General features: G+C 38.0%; 1 protein-coding gene across 1 annotated transcript in view; it reads right to left on the minus strand.

Moving 5' to 3' along the window:
• sh3rf1 (SH3 domain containing ring finger 1) overlaps positions 1–14,408 on the minus strand; it is a 111,625-nt gene that overhangs the window by 33,310 nt on the left and 63,907 nt on the right. The window contains exons 3-4 of the mRNA XM_052096038.1: positions 2,507–2,782; positions 1,653–1,748 (exon numbers count right to left, since the gene is read on the minus strand). Of these exons, the coding sequence (XP_051951998.1) occupies positions 1,653–1,748; positions 2,507–2,782 (372 nt within the window). The remainder of the gene's footprint in view (positions 1–1,652; positions 1,749–2,506; positions 2,783–14,408) is intronic.

Consider the following 14,408-nt stretch of genomic DNA (forward strand, 5'->3'; position numbering starts at 1 on the left):
CGGCGAATACTTCAGTGTAGTAAAAAAACATTAAGTGTTCCATTTGGCACAATACAACACTTTATACACTACATGTCAGAGTGCATTTGTAAGTGCGTAGTTTATAGTGCGTCATTTGGGACACAGCTAGGATTCCCTCACTGTGTGACCAACTAATTTCCAGTACTTCTCCATGATTTTCCCATTGTTTGTGATTTCTGTATAAGGATTTTTAGAAAAGCTTTTATAGAGATTGCACAATTAAATGCTTTAGATCTTAGCAGAACTAGAAATGTTACATTTTTTACAGAAATTTCTGTGACTTCTTCATAACTTTTATATTTTATTCATTTCCATGATTTTTCCTGGCCTGGAAATTACAACTTTACTACTGTATACATGACAGCCAAACATGCATTATTACAATTCTAAGTCACTCTTTGAAAATATATACATTTACTGTGGCAGAATGATGATATGGGAAAAGACAAACTTTCAAGCACCAGAGTGTCACATTTGATGTCACTGGTATCAGAGATGACCTTCTCAAAAGCATTCACTTGGAAAAAAGACTGATTTGAAGAAAATTGCTGTGGCTTTTGTATAAGCTCAAAGCCTCCACCCCTCTCCTCCCTCATTCTCTCTCTCTGTGTGAGAGAGACAATATTCAAGCAGCACTGTTCTGACAGTAGCTATTTATGAATGTCTTTTGATGGTTATTTTTCTCCCACAGGTTAGACATGTGGCTGGTGGAGAGCTCACACTGGCTTTGCCAAGGTTCAGAATGGTTTGCGCTTACATTTACAGAAGGGACGTGATGTTTTGTGCTTTTGAAATTAGTGACGTGAGCTGTTGTGTCTTTTGATGTGATGATGTGCGTATTTGATGTATGTTTCAAAATGATCGCTTGCATCAGAATGATGAACAAGATGATGAGATTTGAATAGAGCTCAAATTTGGGCAGCACAATTATGAATTTGTTTTATTGTAAATTATTTTTGATTATATTTTTATAGAAATTAACTTTGATAAAATGTGCATCTGCACACATACATTACTTAGGCCACATATCCAAAACAAACTGAAATTTTTAAAGAATGACTTCATTGCCATTTCATACTTCAGTAAATAGAGACAGCCACATAAAAATCAAGCTTTTCAAATTTTGAATAAATTATATAGAGAAAACTAGCAACGGATATGGCTGTGGTTGTTTTCAATGCTCAACTGTTATAAACAGAAATTCTTGACACAATGGAAGGCTAAATTGAATGCTGTAACTGACTCTTTTTGAGATTAGTCGATTATGGCCGCTGTAATAGTAATCTAGACTATTTATTCAATTCAACCCTTGCTAAAATAATAAGCAACAATTTAAGAGCTCTAGGAGACCTGCATGTTTTAAGAGCTTTAAGACATTTCAACAAGAGTAGAAACAAGGAAATGGTGGAGGTGGACAGACTGGAAAAACTAAAAGTATGTGACAATGACAAAAATGCCAACCATGAATAATTTTTCGGAGATAAATCTTTAAAGGGATGAGGATAATCTGAAAGTTTCCCAAACAAAAGCACTACAGAAGAATACATTTACACAACTAAATATAAAACATTAAACATGAAGACTTAATGTAACAATGACAGGATTCAATGCACATACAGTATATGACTAACCTCTACGTAAGAGATGGGGAAGATGCCAATCTTATCTCCCAGCATCCCTTCGGCCCAGTTCTCATCCACACGACGAATCACTGTGAGAATATTATCCTGAGGGCAGACAGAAAAAATAATGCACTCTTTGTTATTCAGCCAGAAGCCTTTAAAGCAAGCCGTTAAAGGGTTAACAAGAGGCACTTTATAAAATATAATGTTCAGCTTGAGGTATAAATGTGTTTTAATATATTTGTTTTTAAGAAAATGTTTCCAAAACAAAAATTGTTGAATGGGAACTCATGCTTTTTTCAACAAAAGCATTAAATTAATATTATAATCATCTAATCGTCATCCATATGTCCAGGGCCGCCGATAAGGGATAACTGGAACTTTTGTCCCAAATTTAGCGGGAGATGTGGATATAAACACGAAAACTCATACAGCGAAAGCAGTCAGGGTTGCGCACATTGATGGAATAACTATAATGCATTCCAAGTCATATGGACAAATTTGATGGTACTTTTTGTAATTTCAGGAGCTCCCCATTATGGATAAGAGAATGCTGTAAAATGTTTGAAATCTCTTCTTTAGTGTTCAATGTATAAAAAAAATCAAGCGGGTTTGGAATATGATGATAGAATTAGGGGTAAACTAGCCCTTTAAGAGAGCTGCTAAAATCACTCACATTTGAGAGAGCACTGGCTTTTGGGAGAAGAAAGAGAACACTAATACATCCTGTGGACTACTAAAGGGACATTAACATTCATAAATTTTTTAATGAACTTGAAGATAAGTGAAGATGTGTGTGTGTGAATAAGACAGTAAAGATGAAGGCCAGTGTCCGTGAGTCTATTCACTTGACCAGGTTTCACCTTTGAGAATGGCAAGCAGTCTTTGTCAGCCTCCTTGTCTTTGAGTTCAAAGTCGTACAGGGCCTTGCACTGTGGTGGCGGCTGTGGCAAGGGTTTGATGACCTGGACAAAGTTAGTGGGGAAAAATCCATGAACTCCACCAATCTCTCCATGGTACCAGTTTTCATCCACTTGTCGGCGAAGGATGATGACGTCACCTTTGCTGAACTTAAGGTCTCCAGGTTCTTTGCCATCATAGTTATATAAGGCCTTGGCACAGGGTAGCTGAGGCACTCCCTGCAGTAAAGAGAGAGAGAGAGAGAGGGATAGTAACTAAAAGTGAGTTCACTTTCTCCAAAGTAACTTGTATTAATGAATAATACAAGATTAGCACTCAAAAGCACATTTATTTTTCAAACTCAGAGAACAGGCAAGGGTGATCATTCAGAGAGCATGAACATATGTTGAGTGGGGGAAGGTGTAAAATGAAGGCAGTGATTCTATAATAGACTCTATGCCAGCTTTGGAGCCTATCACAAACTATTCTTAAAGAGATGGTTCATCCAAACATGAATCTCATGTCATTTCAATCCTTTCTTCCATGGAACTCAAAAGGGGATGTTAGGAAAAATGACTACCTAGTCACTTTTGCAACTTTTTTCACCCATGCAATAGTGACTGAGGCTAACATTCTGCCAAACAACTCTATGTTCCAAACAGACATACAATTAGAACATGAGGGTGGGAGATATACCGGTAGAAACAATCAACAGGAAGAAATTTGACAACCGGTATAAGGGCAAAATCACTCTAGAGTGGCAAGAAATGTTCACCTCATTCTATTAATGCTACACATACGCAGTACACATTATAACAGATAAATATAGAAGGACGGTGGAGGAGCTTCACGTGTGCCTGAGAGAATTGAAGAATCATGGTTTTTCATGCAAAATATCGGGCCGCCGAAGTAAATTTAATGACATTCATCTCGCGTTAAAATTAAGCTTCTCACCTGACAAGCGCAGTGTGACTGATCTCTGAATCATGCAAGTGCGCGCGAGTCCAGCAAGCTTCCAGTTTGTGCTCCACAGACAGGAGTGCGCAGAGCGGGATTATTTGCACTACTTAATATGGTTTCTCTCTAATCGCAGCAAAAAAAACACAAGTTACGTGACCCATTTAAATTCGAATTCGTTTTTACCTTAAAGCGCTATGGAGGAAGTCAAATATCTCAAATGGCTAGACAGCCCGACATTCTAACCAAAACGGATGAGAAATACAGCTAAAACACTCGAGCCAACAATTATCATCTGTCATGCAGGGTACTTGAACTACACATTATCACCCTTAATAAAATTTGGTACAAATTAAATGAGATATTTTCTCCCAATTTGGAATGCCCAATTCCCACTACTTAAGTCCTCGTGGAGGCGTGGTTACTCGCCTCAATCCGGGTGGCGGAGTACAAGTCTCAGTTGCCTCTGCTTCAGACACAGTCAATCTGCGCATTTTATCACATGGCTCACTGTGCATGACAACCCATTGAGAGTGAGAACCCCTAAACGCAACCACGAGGAGGTTACCCCATGCGACACTACCCTCCCTAGCAACCAGGCCAATTTGGTTGCTTAGGAGACCTAGCTGGAGTCACTCAGCACGCCCTGAATTCGAACTCACGAATCCAGGGGTGGTAGTCAGCATCAATACTCGCTGAGCTACCCAGGCCCCCCTATTACAGCATTTAAATTTTTGGGTGAACTATCGCTGTGGACATTGGCGGAATGAATACAAAATAAAGACCCACACATCTTCTCACAGCTATACAGTCAGAACACGATCACCTAGGCTCAATACTAGCTTTTGTGCTGCATGTGAGTGCAATGACCAGTTTGTCTCTCTTATCTGGCTTATCTTTAAGACTGACCTTGTTAGCTTGTTTTTTTGCACCATCTGTGTTGCTTAAACTCACTGACAGCGTACTTGTCTGACAATCCCAGAATGCCCTGGGATATGCCATTGGATCCACAATGCCATGGGGCAAATCCATTTATCAATGTGTGTGGACTTTTATGGTGCAGAACCAGTCGTCTGGAACCGATCGAACCTCCTTTCAGGCCTGACAATGATCCACGGTCAGGAAGAGGGAGGAGGCTGCAGATGCAGTCCGATCTGACTGAATGAGCCCTTTACAGGCAGGTGGTTTAAGAGAGGGGCCCTCTGTCCAAAATTCACCCACCCCATTCTGAATAAAGCACCACGGGCTTCCTCCACTGTAGCACACATCCCTAGCACACAGTATTCTATTCACAGTACAGAATTTCTGGGAGATGAAAAAGTGCAAATAAACTTTCCTTCCTATAAGTAGGCAAGTACGCAAGTATTTAAGTAGGCTAGGTAGGTACTTAGATAGGCATGTACTTAGATAGGCATGTATGCATGCATGCAAGCAGGTAGGTAGGCAGGCAAGCATGCATGCGAGTAAGCAAGTATACAAGTAGGTAAGTGGGTAAAAATAGGAATAGTAGGTAAAGAAAGAAAAAGAACAAAAGAGCAAAAGAAAGAATGAAAGAGCAAAAAAAATGGATGAAATAAATAGGAAGAGCAAGAGTGAGAAGAGAAAGGGAAATAGCAAAAGACAGTAGTAGTATAAAAATGTAGTGATCTAAAATGGAAAATAAAGGGCAAAAAAAAAAACAGTGAAAGCACAAAAAGCTTGAAAGAAAATGCAAAAAAAGAGAACGCTCAAGAGCAAAAGCATAAAAAGAATGTCCGAAAGAAAGAGTGAAAGAAAGAAAACGAATATGTGAAAGAAAGCAAAATGATAAGAAATGGTGAAAAAGCATGAAACAAGACAGTAGCCACTTTTTGACTCAGGTCAGTGTGAGGCAGGGCCATCAACTTGCCAGCTGGGGCAAATAGCCTCAGACCTTGAGCCGTGAGAACAAAATCGTTCTGCATTCCCACAATCGGGCCAATAGCCCCGCAGCATTGCCCTAAAACCTGCAGTTAATAAGCCGCCCTGGTGCCAACTTCACACACCCCACCCTATTCACAAGCAAAAGGGAAGCTAAAGCTGAGGTATCATGTTATCTAGAACATAGAATTTATATCAAATGTAAACATTAGCTTGCATGCAATATAAGTTAGCATTGACAACTCACCAACTGTAACTGCCTTGGTGTCCCGAGTGATCTCTCCACTAACAGCGGGACGATGTTCTACCACACAGTCCATGATTTTGAACCATGGAAAGTTCTTTCTTTGGGCACCACTTTGTCCATTGTGCGCTTTAACGGATTTGAACTGTGCTTGCAATTATTTTTTACCATTGGATACACAATTTGGCAAGTTCGGCAAAACTCCGCCTTTGACATTGACCCCGCCTCAATCCCCAGTTGCCCTTGTTTGGCCCAAGGGTAATGGCTATTGGCTCAGTGAAAGCCCAGAGGAGGCACAAAGCTATGGAAGTTACAGTGGGAAAGCAACTAGCTCTGGCACGCACTAGCACGCACTCATTTGGCCCGATAGTGGAAATGAGGCAAGTGAGAGTCCACTGAATTTCTGTTTGGCTCAGAAGATGTTTAGAAAGTGGAACTGACAAAGCACCACTTACCGTAGAGGACAGATGGCCAGCTAGAAACCAAGACAACTTATAAAAAAGGGCCAAACTGACCTTTTAGAAATCACATCACTTCTTGAAACTTAAAACAAACCAGATAGGAAATAAAGATGAGACAAAACGATTTTTAATTGCTCACAATTCTATTTTCTTTTGGCAAACGTAATTTTGGCCAAGTGCTTCATTTGATGTAATGGCTGTTCCAGAGTCCATTGAATTTAACAACACACAAATCAAAGCTTCATTTTCCTGTGCACCTTTACTTTTTCACTCTCTACTTTTCCTCCCTTGTCCCCTCAGTTGGCCTCTCTTAAAAGGCAGCTGTCAGCAGATCTGCACATTTACCCACTTTGCTCAGCTTAAAGCATGAGATAGAGAGAGAAAGAGTGAGCCAGAAGAGACGAAAGAACAAGGGATCAGGGGGAGGAATAAGAAAGACAAAAAGAGTGGGAAAAGAAAAGTTGGAAAAGAGAAATATATTGATCAAATGAATGTTAGGGGGGTCTGTATGAGTGTTTTTCCGGTATAAGCCGTGCATGTGGAAAGGAAGGATGCTAGAGATTGATTGGACTGGACCAACATGAAAGCACCACATTCAGGCTTTTATCCAGCCCAAACAGAGCACTGAAGGTAGGCGTGTGTGCCCGTTCGTTCAGGTTACATGAACCTCAACAGTTCTATTCAAAGAAAATGAGGCCATTCATGGCCTTTGAGGCTTTTTGATCTTAAAACTCATCCTGGTCCAAAAACTTTTCTATGGGATAGGAAGGATAAACAGCTTGCTCAGCTGAATCAGTGTCAGCCCATCTCACTGAAGATCTAGAGCTGGATGAGCCTGGATCAGAACTACAGGATATTACACACTAATGTAAGACAGCTCGAGTCCACAGGCCTGAAATTACTCACCACTGAGCAACTGCTCTAAATTTCTCTCACTGGAGGGAATAACAACAGCAACTTTATGATGTTAAAACTCTTCCCAGTGCCAGAAAGAATCTGTTTATTATGCAAACAAGATACCTTAAATACGCAGTAAAATAATAAAATAATCCACATTTGGTTGAACTCATGCGCAGAGTGTGTTTATTGCTGGCAAACCAATCCATCCTGTCAAATGGCTAATTACTACTTTGCATTTAGATTGCACTTTTACCAAAAGATACATCATACAGAATTTCACAATGAGCCACCTTAAATCACCCAAGATTTAGGGCCATAAGTTGTTATTGAAGAACTTTCATGCATCAAGTACTGATTTGGAATGGTATTGGTACCATAACCTGGTGTAAAGTGCCTTGCTAAAGGGCACAATGGTGAGCACTCATGAGGTTTAAGGGTTAAAGCATGTTTACACCAATCCATGCCAATTTTGTAAGACAAACTTTCTACCTTCATAGAAAGGTCTATTCACATCGAGTCAGTCACACCCGTTCAGTAGTTGGCACTGTTGATGTTCTACAAACATTTATACCAGTCTGCTACCTGCACATTTCACCTGTCAATGCTAGAGATTAATATATTGAACGCTGTTAAACAATTTATTTACATAATTTGGCATAACCGTTTCATTGTTTTCTTTCCGTTGTTTTGATGTATTTTGAGTAATATATAATCTGGGTATTCTATGAGAGTGAGATGAGTGGACTGTTCCAGAAATATACGTTCTATTTATATTTGCACATGTATTTTGTTACGAGCATATTCCAAACGGACTACCGAAATCAACTACTCAACTACACACAGTGATATACATAGTAAATAATGTACATTAAGACAAAACACCATTAGCGGACTTGCAAAAACCGACCTTTTGAACCCTTAGTAAGCAGTACTAAGGGTTCAAAACTTTTTATATGTATTTGTGTATGTATTAGCTGCACGTCCAATGCCAGTGTATGGCAGTTTATTAGTGCTACCAACATGCTCTTCTCATTGGTCAGTCAGTTTCCATCCCAAAAAAATATATAAAAATCTGACAACTCACTGTAAAAAAAAAAAAAACCACTTTGGATTGTCGGCAGACGATTAACCAGACCCGTTGTGAATTCATAGTTCCCGTTCAAAAACTTGTTAGGAGGAAGAAAAATTAATCAAATGCAAAAAAAAAAAAAAAAAAAAAAGCCTTTACTAGCACAGATTTTTAACTACACCACCCCAGAAGTAGGAGAAATGTGATCAGAAATGGTGAGCACCACGACTTTCACATAAAACTAATGGTAATAGTACGTTAAATAAAAACACAGAAATATAAACAAAATTAATGGAGTGCTGCCTTTAGATTCCATCACACAATTAGGCTGGCGGCGATGTTTGGCGTTTCTTAGCAGAGTGGAATCTGACAATTTGTCACTGCGTGACAGCTGGATGTGGCTTCTACAACACAAATGAGAAATGTGTAATCCAACACTAATGAGCTCTCTCAGTCATGGGGCATCAATCACTATTAAGATTCCAGTATGCACAAATATCCCCAACCATACCATCTATATCACTGACTCTCTATCCTTCTATTCCCATCTAATGTTACACCACACAGGCTTTTACCTCACTCAGTCATGACCCTTTCAATCATTTCATCTGTCCTTATCTCTCCTTTTCTTTATAAAATTCACAAAAGTCATCTAATCTGCAACCCATCACTGTTTAGGTCATGTTTAAGACAAATGTATATTATAGTCAGTTAAGTGTCAATGCTCTTGGCAAATTAGTGTCAGTTTCTTCAGCTGTGCAAGACATTAAAAAAGGTTACACCAGCTGGGGTGCAATAGCAAACAAACACTCCCCACATTAACTGAATGAATCAGTGAGTGTTGGGAGTAACAAAGGATGTATTTCAACACTACCCTCTCAGTATGTGCATTTTAGCAAAAGGGCAGAGCAATGTCACGTCGCTCTGTTGATTTTTACAAGGTCTGTTACAGTAGTAGTTCATTCAAGAGACGGGCTGATCTCCTCTAGAAAATTCAGCCAGAGAAATCCCCAACACGAAAAGAAAGCACTAAACCTAATAGGCACAAGCAATTAGTGCTCTATGAAATCAATTTTATAAAAATAAAAAAAAAAAAAATATTTAATTCCATTTTTATTTATTTTTACAAATTCTGTGTTTTCAGTTTCATTTTCTCTGAATTGCGAATTTTGAAATTAATTACATTTTATCATAAAAATAAAACTAATCAAATGAATTCATAGAATTTTAAATCAAATGAGAACAGAACAATTACTTGCTCTAATATCATTGCATTTTTTTTTTATTAAATGAAAAAGCGTCTATTCTGATCCCCACAGCACAATCCAAAACGTTTAGTTTTTTTGGTAGAGCATCGAAGTATTAATGCAAGCAATGATGAAACTCTTGCTTGTAAGATATTGCTTAAATATAATGTGATTATAATACTACATTGAATAATACATTTTACTATACAGACATAATATATTTGTCAATGTTTTTTCAATTTAACGCATTTAGTTAAATGGAGCTGGATGTTTTTGACTTCCCTTCTCACCTCCGGAAAGCTGTTCACTATATGGGCTAACGTGTTTATTAAACTACAACAGGCTATGATTTAATTATATAAATATATATACTCTGCATCTGCTGCGCTTCACAGTGATTACAGTGTTCTGCTCTTTGTCATTTATGCACACAGAGTGCACGTGATGTGAAAGATGCAGTGTATGTATGAGCGGCCAGCTTCTCGCATTCACTTACTGTTGAAGCTCAAGTAGACAGTTTATTTTTTTAATAAAATCTCAGCCTTTTGTGGTTTGATGATCACACTAGGTCTTATGACAATTTTAATTTGATTAACTGTGCATTTAAACATAAATTTTATCCAAAATATGTCAAATTCCATGACATTCTGAGTTTCAAAGTAAATTCGTTTTTTATGACTGGATTCTGCGATTCCGTCTGTGTTTTCAGCATTGCGGAAATCATATGGTACTGAACGCATCAAATACTCTCCTCATAACATGCATTTACTCCATTTATTTATTGCTTGTCTGTGTAAACATGAAATAGATGGACATCTTGATACAGTATCTCATTTTTATTAAATTTAATATTTAAAGTAAAAAATTCATAGCAAAAATCCATTATTTTCCAATTAAAATGGTCTAAAAATCCTTAACACAAGATTAATTTACTTGAGAAGCAACCGATATTTAGACTTGCTATTTTGTATACAAACTTATTTTTTTCACTTGGTTATACTTCTGCGAGTGCAGTAGAAAATATAATTATATTCAAGATATATTCTATAAAAGCAAGTCTAAATATCTTATATGCTGATTCTCAGATGAATGCATCTTTTAAGGATTAATTAGAAATTAGATATTTTAAAAGTATTATTTTTTTTTACATATCTATATATACATATTGCGATTAATTTCTAAATATTATTTTACGCGTTATTTTTTATTAAATGAATCACACTGATTTAACAGCCCTAATATATATACATGCAATTTTATATTACAATGATATACAGCTCTGGAAAAAAATAAGAGAACACTACAAAATTGCCAGTTTCTCTGGATTTACTATTTATAGGTCTGTGTTTGAGTAAAATTAACATCTTTGTTTTATTCTATAAAGTACTGAAAACATTTCTCCCAAATTCCAAGTAAAAATATTGTCATTTAGAGCATTTATTTGAAGAAAATGACAACTGGTCAAAATAACAAAAATTATGCAGTTTTCAGACCTCAAATAACGCCAAGAAAACAGTTCATATTTCTTTTTAAACAACACAGTGCTATTGTTTTAACTTGGGAAGAGTTCAGAAATCAATATTTTCAATCACAGCTTTCATGCTTCTTGCAATGCTCTCTACCAGTCTCTCTGGTAGAGAGAGGGTGACTTTGCTGGGTGACTTTATGCCACTCCTGGTGCAAAAAGTCAAGCATCTCAGCTTTGTTTGATGGCTTGTGGACATCCATCTTTCTCTTGATCACATTCCAGAGGTTTTCAAAGGGGTTCAAGTCTGGAAACTTGGCTGGCCATGACAGGGTCTTGATCTGGTGGTCCTCCATCCACACCTTGATTGGCCTGGCTATATGGCATAGAGCATTGTCCTTCTAAAAAAAACAATCCTCAGAGTTGGGGAATAACATCAGAGCAGAGGGAAGCAAGTTTTCTTCCAGGATAATCTTGTACATGGCTTGATTAATGCACCCTTCACAAAGACTAATCTGCCTGATAGCCACCTTGCAGAAGCACCCCCAGATCATCACCGATCCTCCACCTGATCATATAATGGTTAGACTGAGACCTGGAGAGGCCTTTAAGCCACAGTCTCACACACCCACTGAGACCGGGGTAGGGTTGCACCAGCTGTGCGTAAATTCTCGTGTAAATTAGGACATAAAGACCACACTAAGGGCTTAGTAACTACTAGTTAGTTTGTAAACAAGTCAGTGCTTAATTCGGTTGCACCACCTGTTCTTAAGGCAGACATCTGATCCAAAGGATGATGTCTGTCTCGAAAACCTCTAGACAAATTTGCGGTTCATTATCTTCATTATCAACGATAATCTCATTGATGTAGTCTAATCTGGCTGCCATCTCATTCCATCCATTCGTTATTCACGGGCTAAGGCTGCTGTAAATATTCTGTTTATACGTAGGGTTATATACTACATAAGTTTAATGGTGCAACGCTGAAATATTTAGTAGTGCGTAAATTGAGACTTAGTGCCCATTTATGCAACAACTAGGCTAAGTTTGAATTTACGCACAGCTGGTGCAACCGGCCCCTGGAGAGGCTTCAAGACACAGTGTCTCACACCCACTGTAAAATTTGGTGGAGGGTCATTGATGATATGGGGGTGCTTCAGCAAGGCTGGAATCGGGCAGATTCTAGCCTAAAGCCACAAGCCATCAAACAAAGCTGGGCTGCTTGAAGTTTTGCACCAGGAGTGGCATAAAGTCACCCAACAACAATGTGAAAGACCTGTAGAAAGCATGCCAAGGCATGAAAGCTGTGATTGAAAATCAGGGTTATTCCACCCAATATTGATTTCTGAACTCCAAGTTAAAACATTAGTATTGTGTTGTATAAAAATAAATATGAACTTGTATTCTTTGCATTATTTGATGTCTGAAAACACTGCATTTTTTATTTTTTTTTATTTTGACCAGATGTCATTTTCTACAAATAAATGCTCTAAATGACAATATTTTTATTTGGCAAAAAGTACTTGGTAGAATAAAACAAAAATGTTCACTCAAACAAAAACAGTGGTCTCTTATTTTTTTGCCAGAGCTTTATACACACACACACACACACACACACACACACACACACACACACACACACACACACACACACGTATATATTAGGGCTGTCAATCGATTAAAATTCTTAAATCAAATTGATTACACGGTGTCCCGATTAACTAATCGGATATACAAATATTTGCTGAGAAAGCCACTCATAAAAATAATAATGAAATAATTATACATAGTTATATTTAAATAAAATACAAATTATATACACATATACACACACACACACACACACACACACACACACACACTATATATATACATAAATATCTTTATGAATGGGCTGCAACTCCTCAAGAGAAATGCCTAAAACTTGTTGAGAACTATAACAAACGACTAAAGGCTGTTATCAAGCAAAAAGGACACATTATTGACTATTAACATCAGAGGGCTAATCATTTTTACCTGTAGATTTTTTTTATTATTGGTTATTTGTATTATAAACACTCTAAGTTGCCTAAATGTTTAGAAATGCTATGTTGAAAAACCTTGGGAATTATTTGAAAAATAACTAAATATTTCAAAGGGGGCTAATAATTTTGTCTTCAACTGTACATACAGTACTGTGCAAAAGTATTAGGCACTTGAGAAAAATGTTGCATAGTGAGGATGTCTTCAAAAAAAATGGCAAAAATAGCAATAAACCTCATACAAAAAAAAATCTATATTTAATCAAAATCAATACAACCCATTTCTATTTGCAAAGGGAAAGTTGAAATCTAAAATTGATATTTACTTCTGAATATATAAAAGAAAAATATAACGTGCTTAAGACTTTTGGAAAGTACTGCATCTATAATTATATAAAAAATGTGTAAGTTTTTTTATTGTCCAAGTTGTCGACAACGTTGACTAATCATTTCAGCCCTACTCCAAACACAATTTACAGATCTCAACCCCAACTGAAGATGACGCTGTGTTTTTGGCATAGGAGTTTGTGAGTGGGCCGGCCATATTGTTTCCATTAAGGCTACATTAGTTGAAATGGGGTGCCAATGGCTCAGTTTATGACCACTGGGAAATGACCTGACCTGTCCCTCTTCTGAGCCCTCTGCTAAAAACAGACTCCCAACTACAGCTCTTGTTGAAACCTTGTACTTCTCACCTCCAGACTAGCAGGAGCTAGTTGAAGCTTTAGTGGATTATTACATTGTAAAGAATGATAGATCAGGAGTGGAGGATGCTGAGTGGGTGTTTACGACCAATGGAATGAGTTAGTCGATGCAAGGATGAGGTCTGAATAACAAAACACCAGGTTTGGCCAGGCAGAGGAAATAAATATTCATCTGCTGCAGTGATCTTTGTCAGACACAGACCCAATAAAAAGCAAACGCTAATGAGAGCACAGCAAGAGTTTGACGAGGAATGGAAAGAACAGCATTCATGTTAGTGAGAGAGAGAGAGAGAGATACAGGCAGAACAGTTAGAGCTTATCAGGCCACATATGGCACTTTTCCACTGCATGTTACGGTTTGACTCGCCTCAACTCTACCCGCTTTACTTTTCGGAGCTTGCATTTCCATTGCAGTTTAGTGCCACCTCAACGTGGGTGGGATTATAGGCTGATCTGCATAGTTGCGCCGTCTCTACTGCTTTGACATCATCTTAAACACGGCACAAACTGACCAAAACAATGACACAACCGCTAGCTGTTAGCTACTAGCTCATTGTGCTTCATAAAGCAGTTGTTGCATGGCAATGCAAGCTTTCAAGCAGAGTATAGATTAAACATAACAAAACATACCTTCCTCCATAGTGGATCAACACCAGTCCAGGGCACTCTCCCTCCTATTGCTTGCCGATTTAGATAGCGTCCATTTGGTCGAACCACTTCCACTTTTCCTTGATGGTTCTGTAGTCACTTTTATTTATTTTTTTACTTTTCCCTAAACTGTTGGTAGGTCCGGTGGTAGCCGCGTGTGGCCAACAGCTAAAACACTTCCTGAGAGACATTTTCGTTTTGCTCATCGCTAATGAGTGGACCGTTTGCACCTCGTTTATTGACCATGCCG

This window comes from Xyrauchen texanus, chromosome 28 (genome assembly GCF_025860055.1).
Source record: "Xyrauchen texanus isolate HMW12.3.18 chromosome 28, RBS_HiC_50CHRs, whole genome shotgun sequence".
In the NCBI taxonomy this organism is placed as follows: Eukaryota; Metazoa; Chordata; class Actinopteri; order Cypriniformes; family Catostomidae; genus Xyrauchen; species Xyrauchen texanus.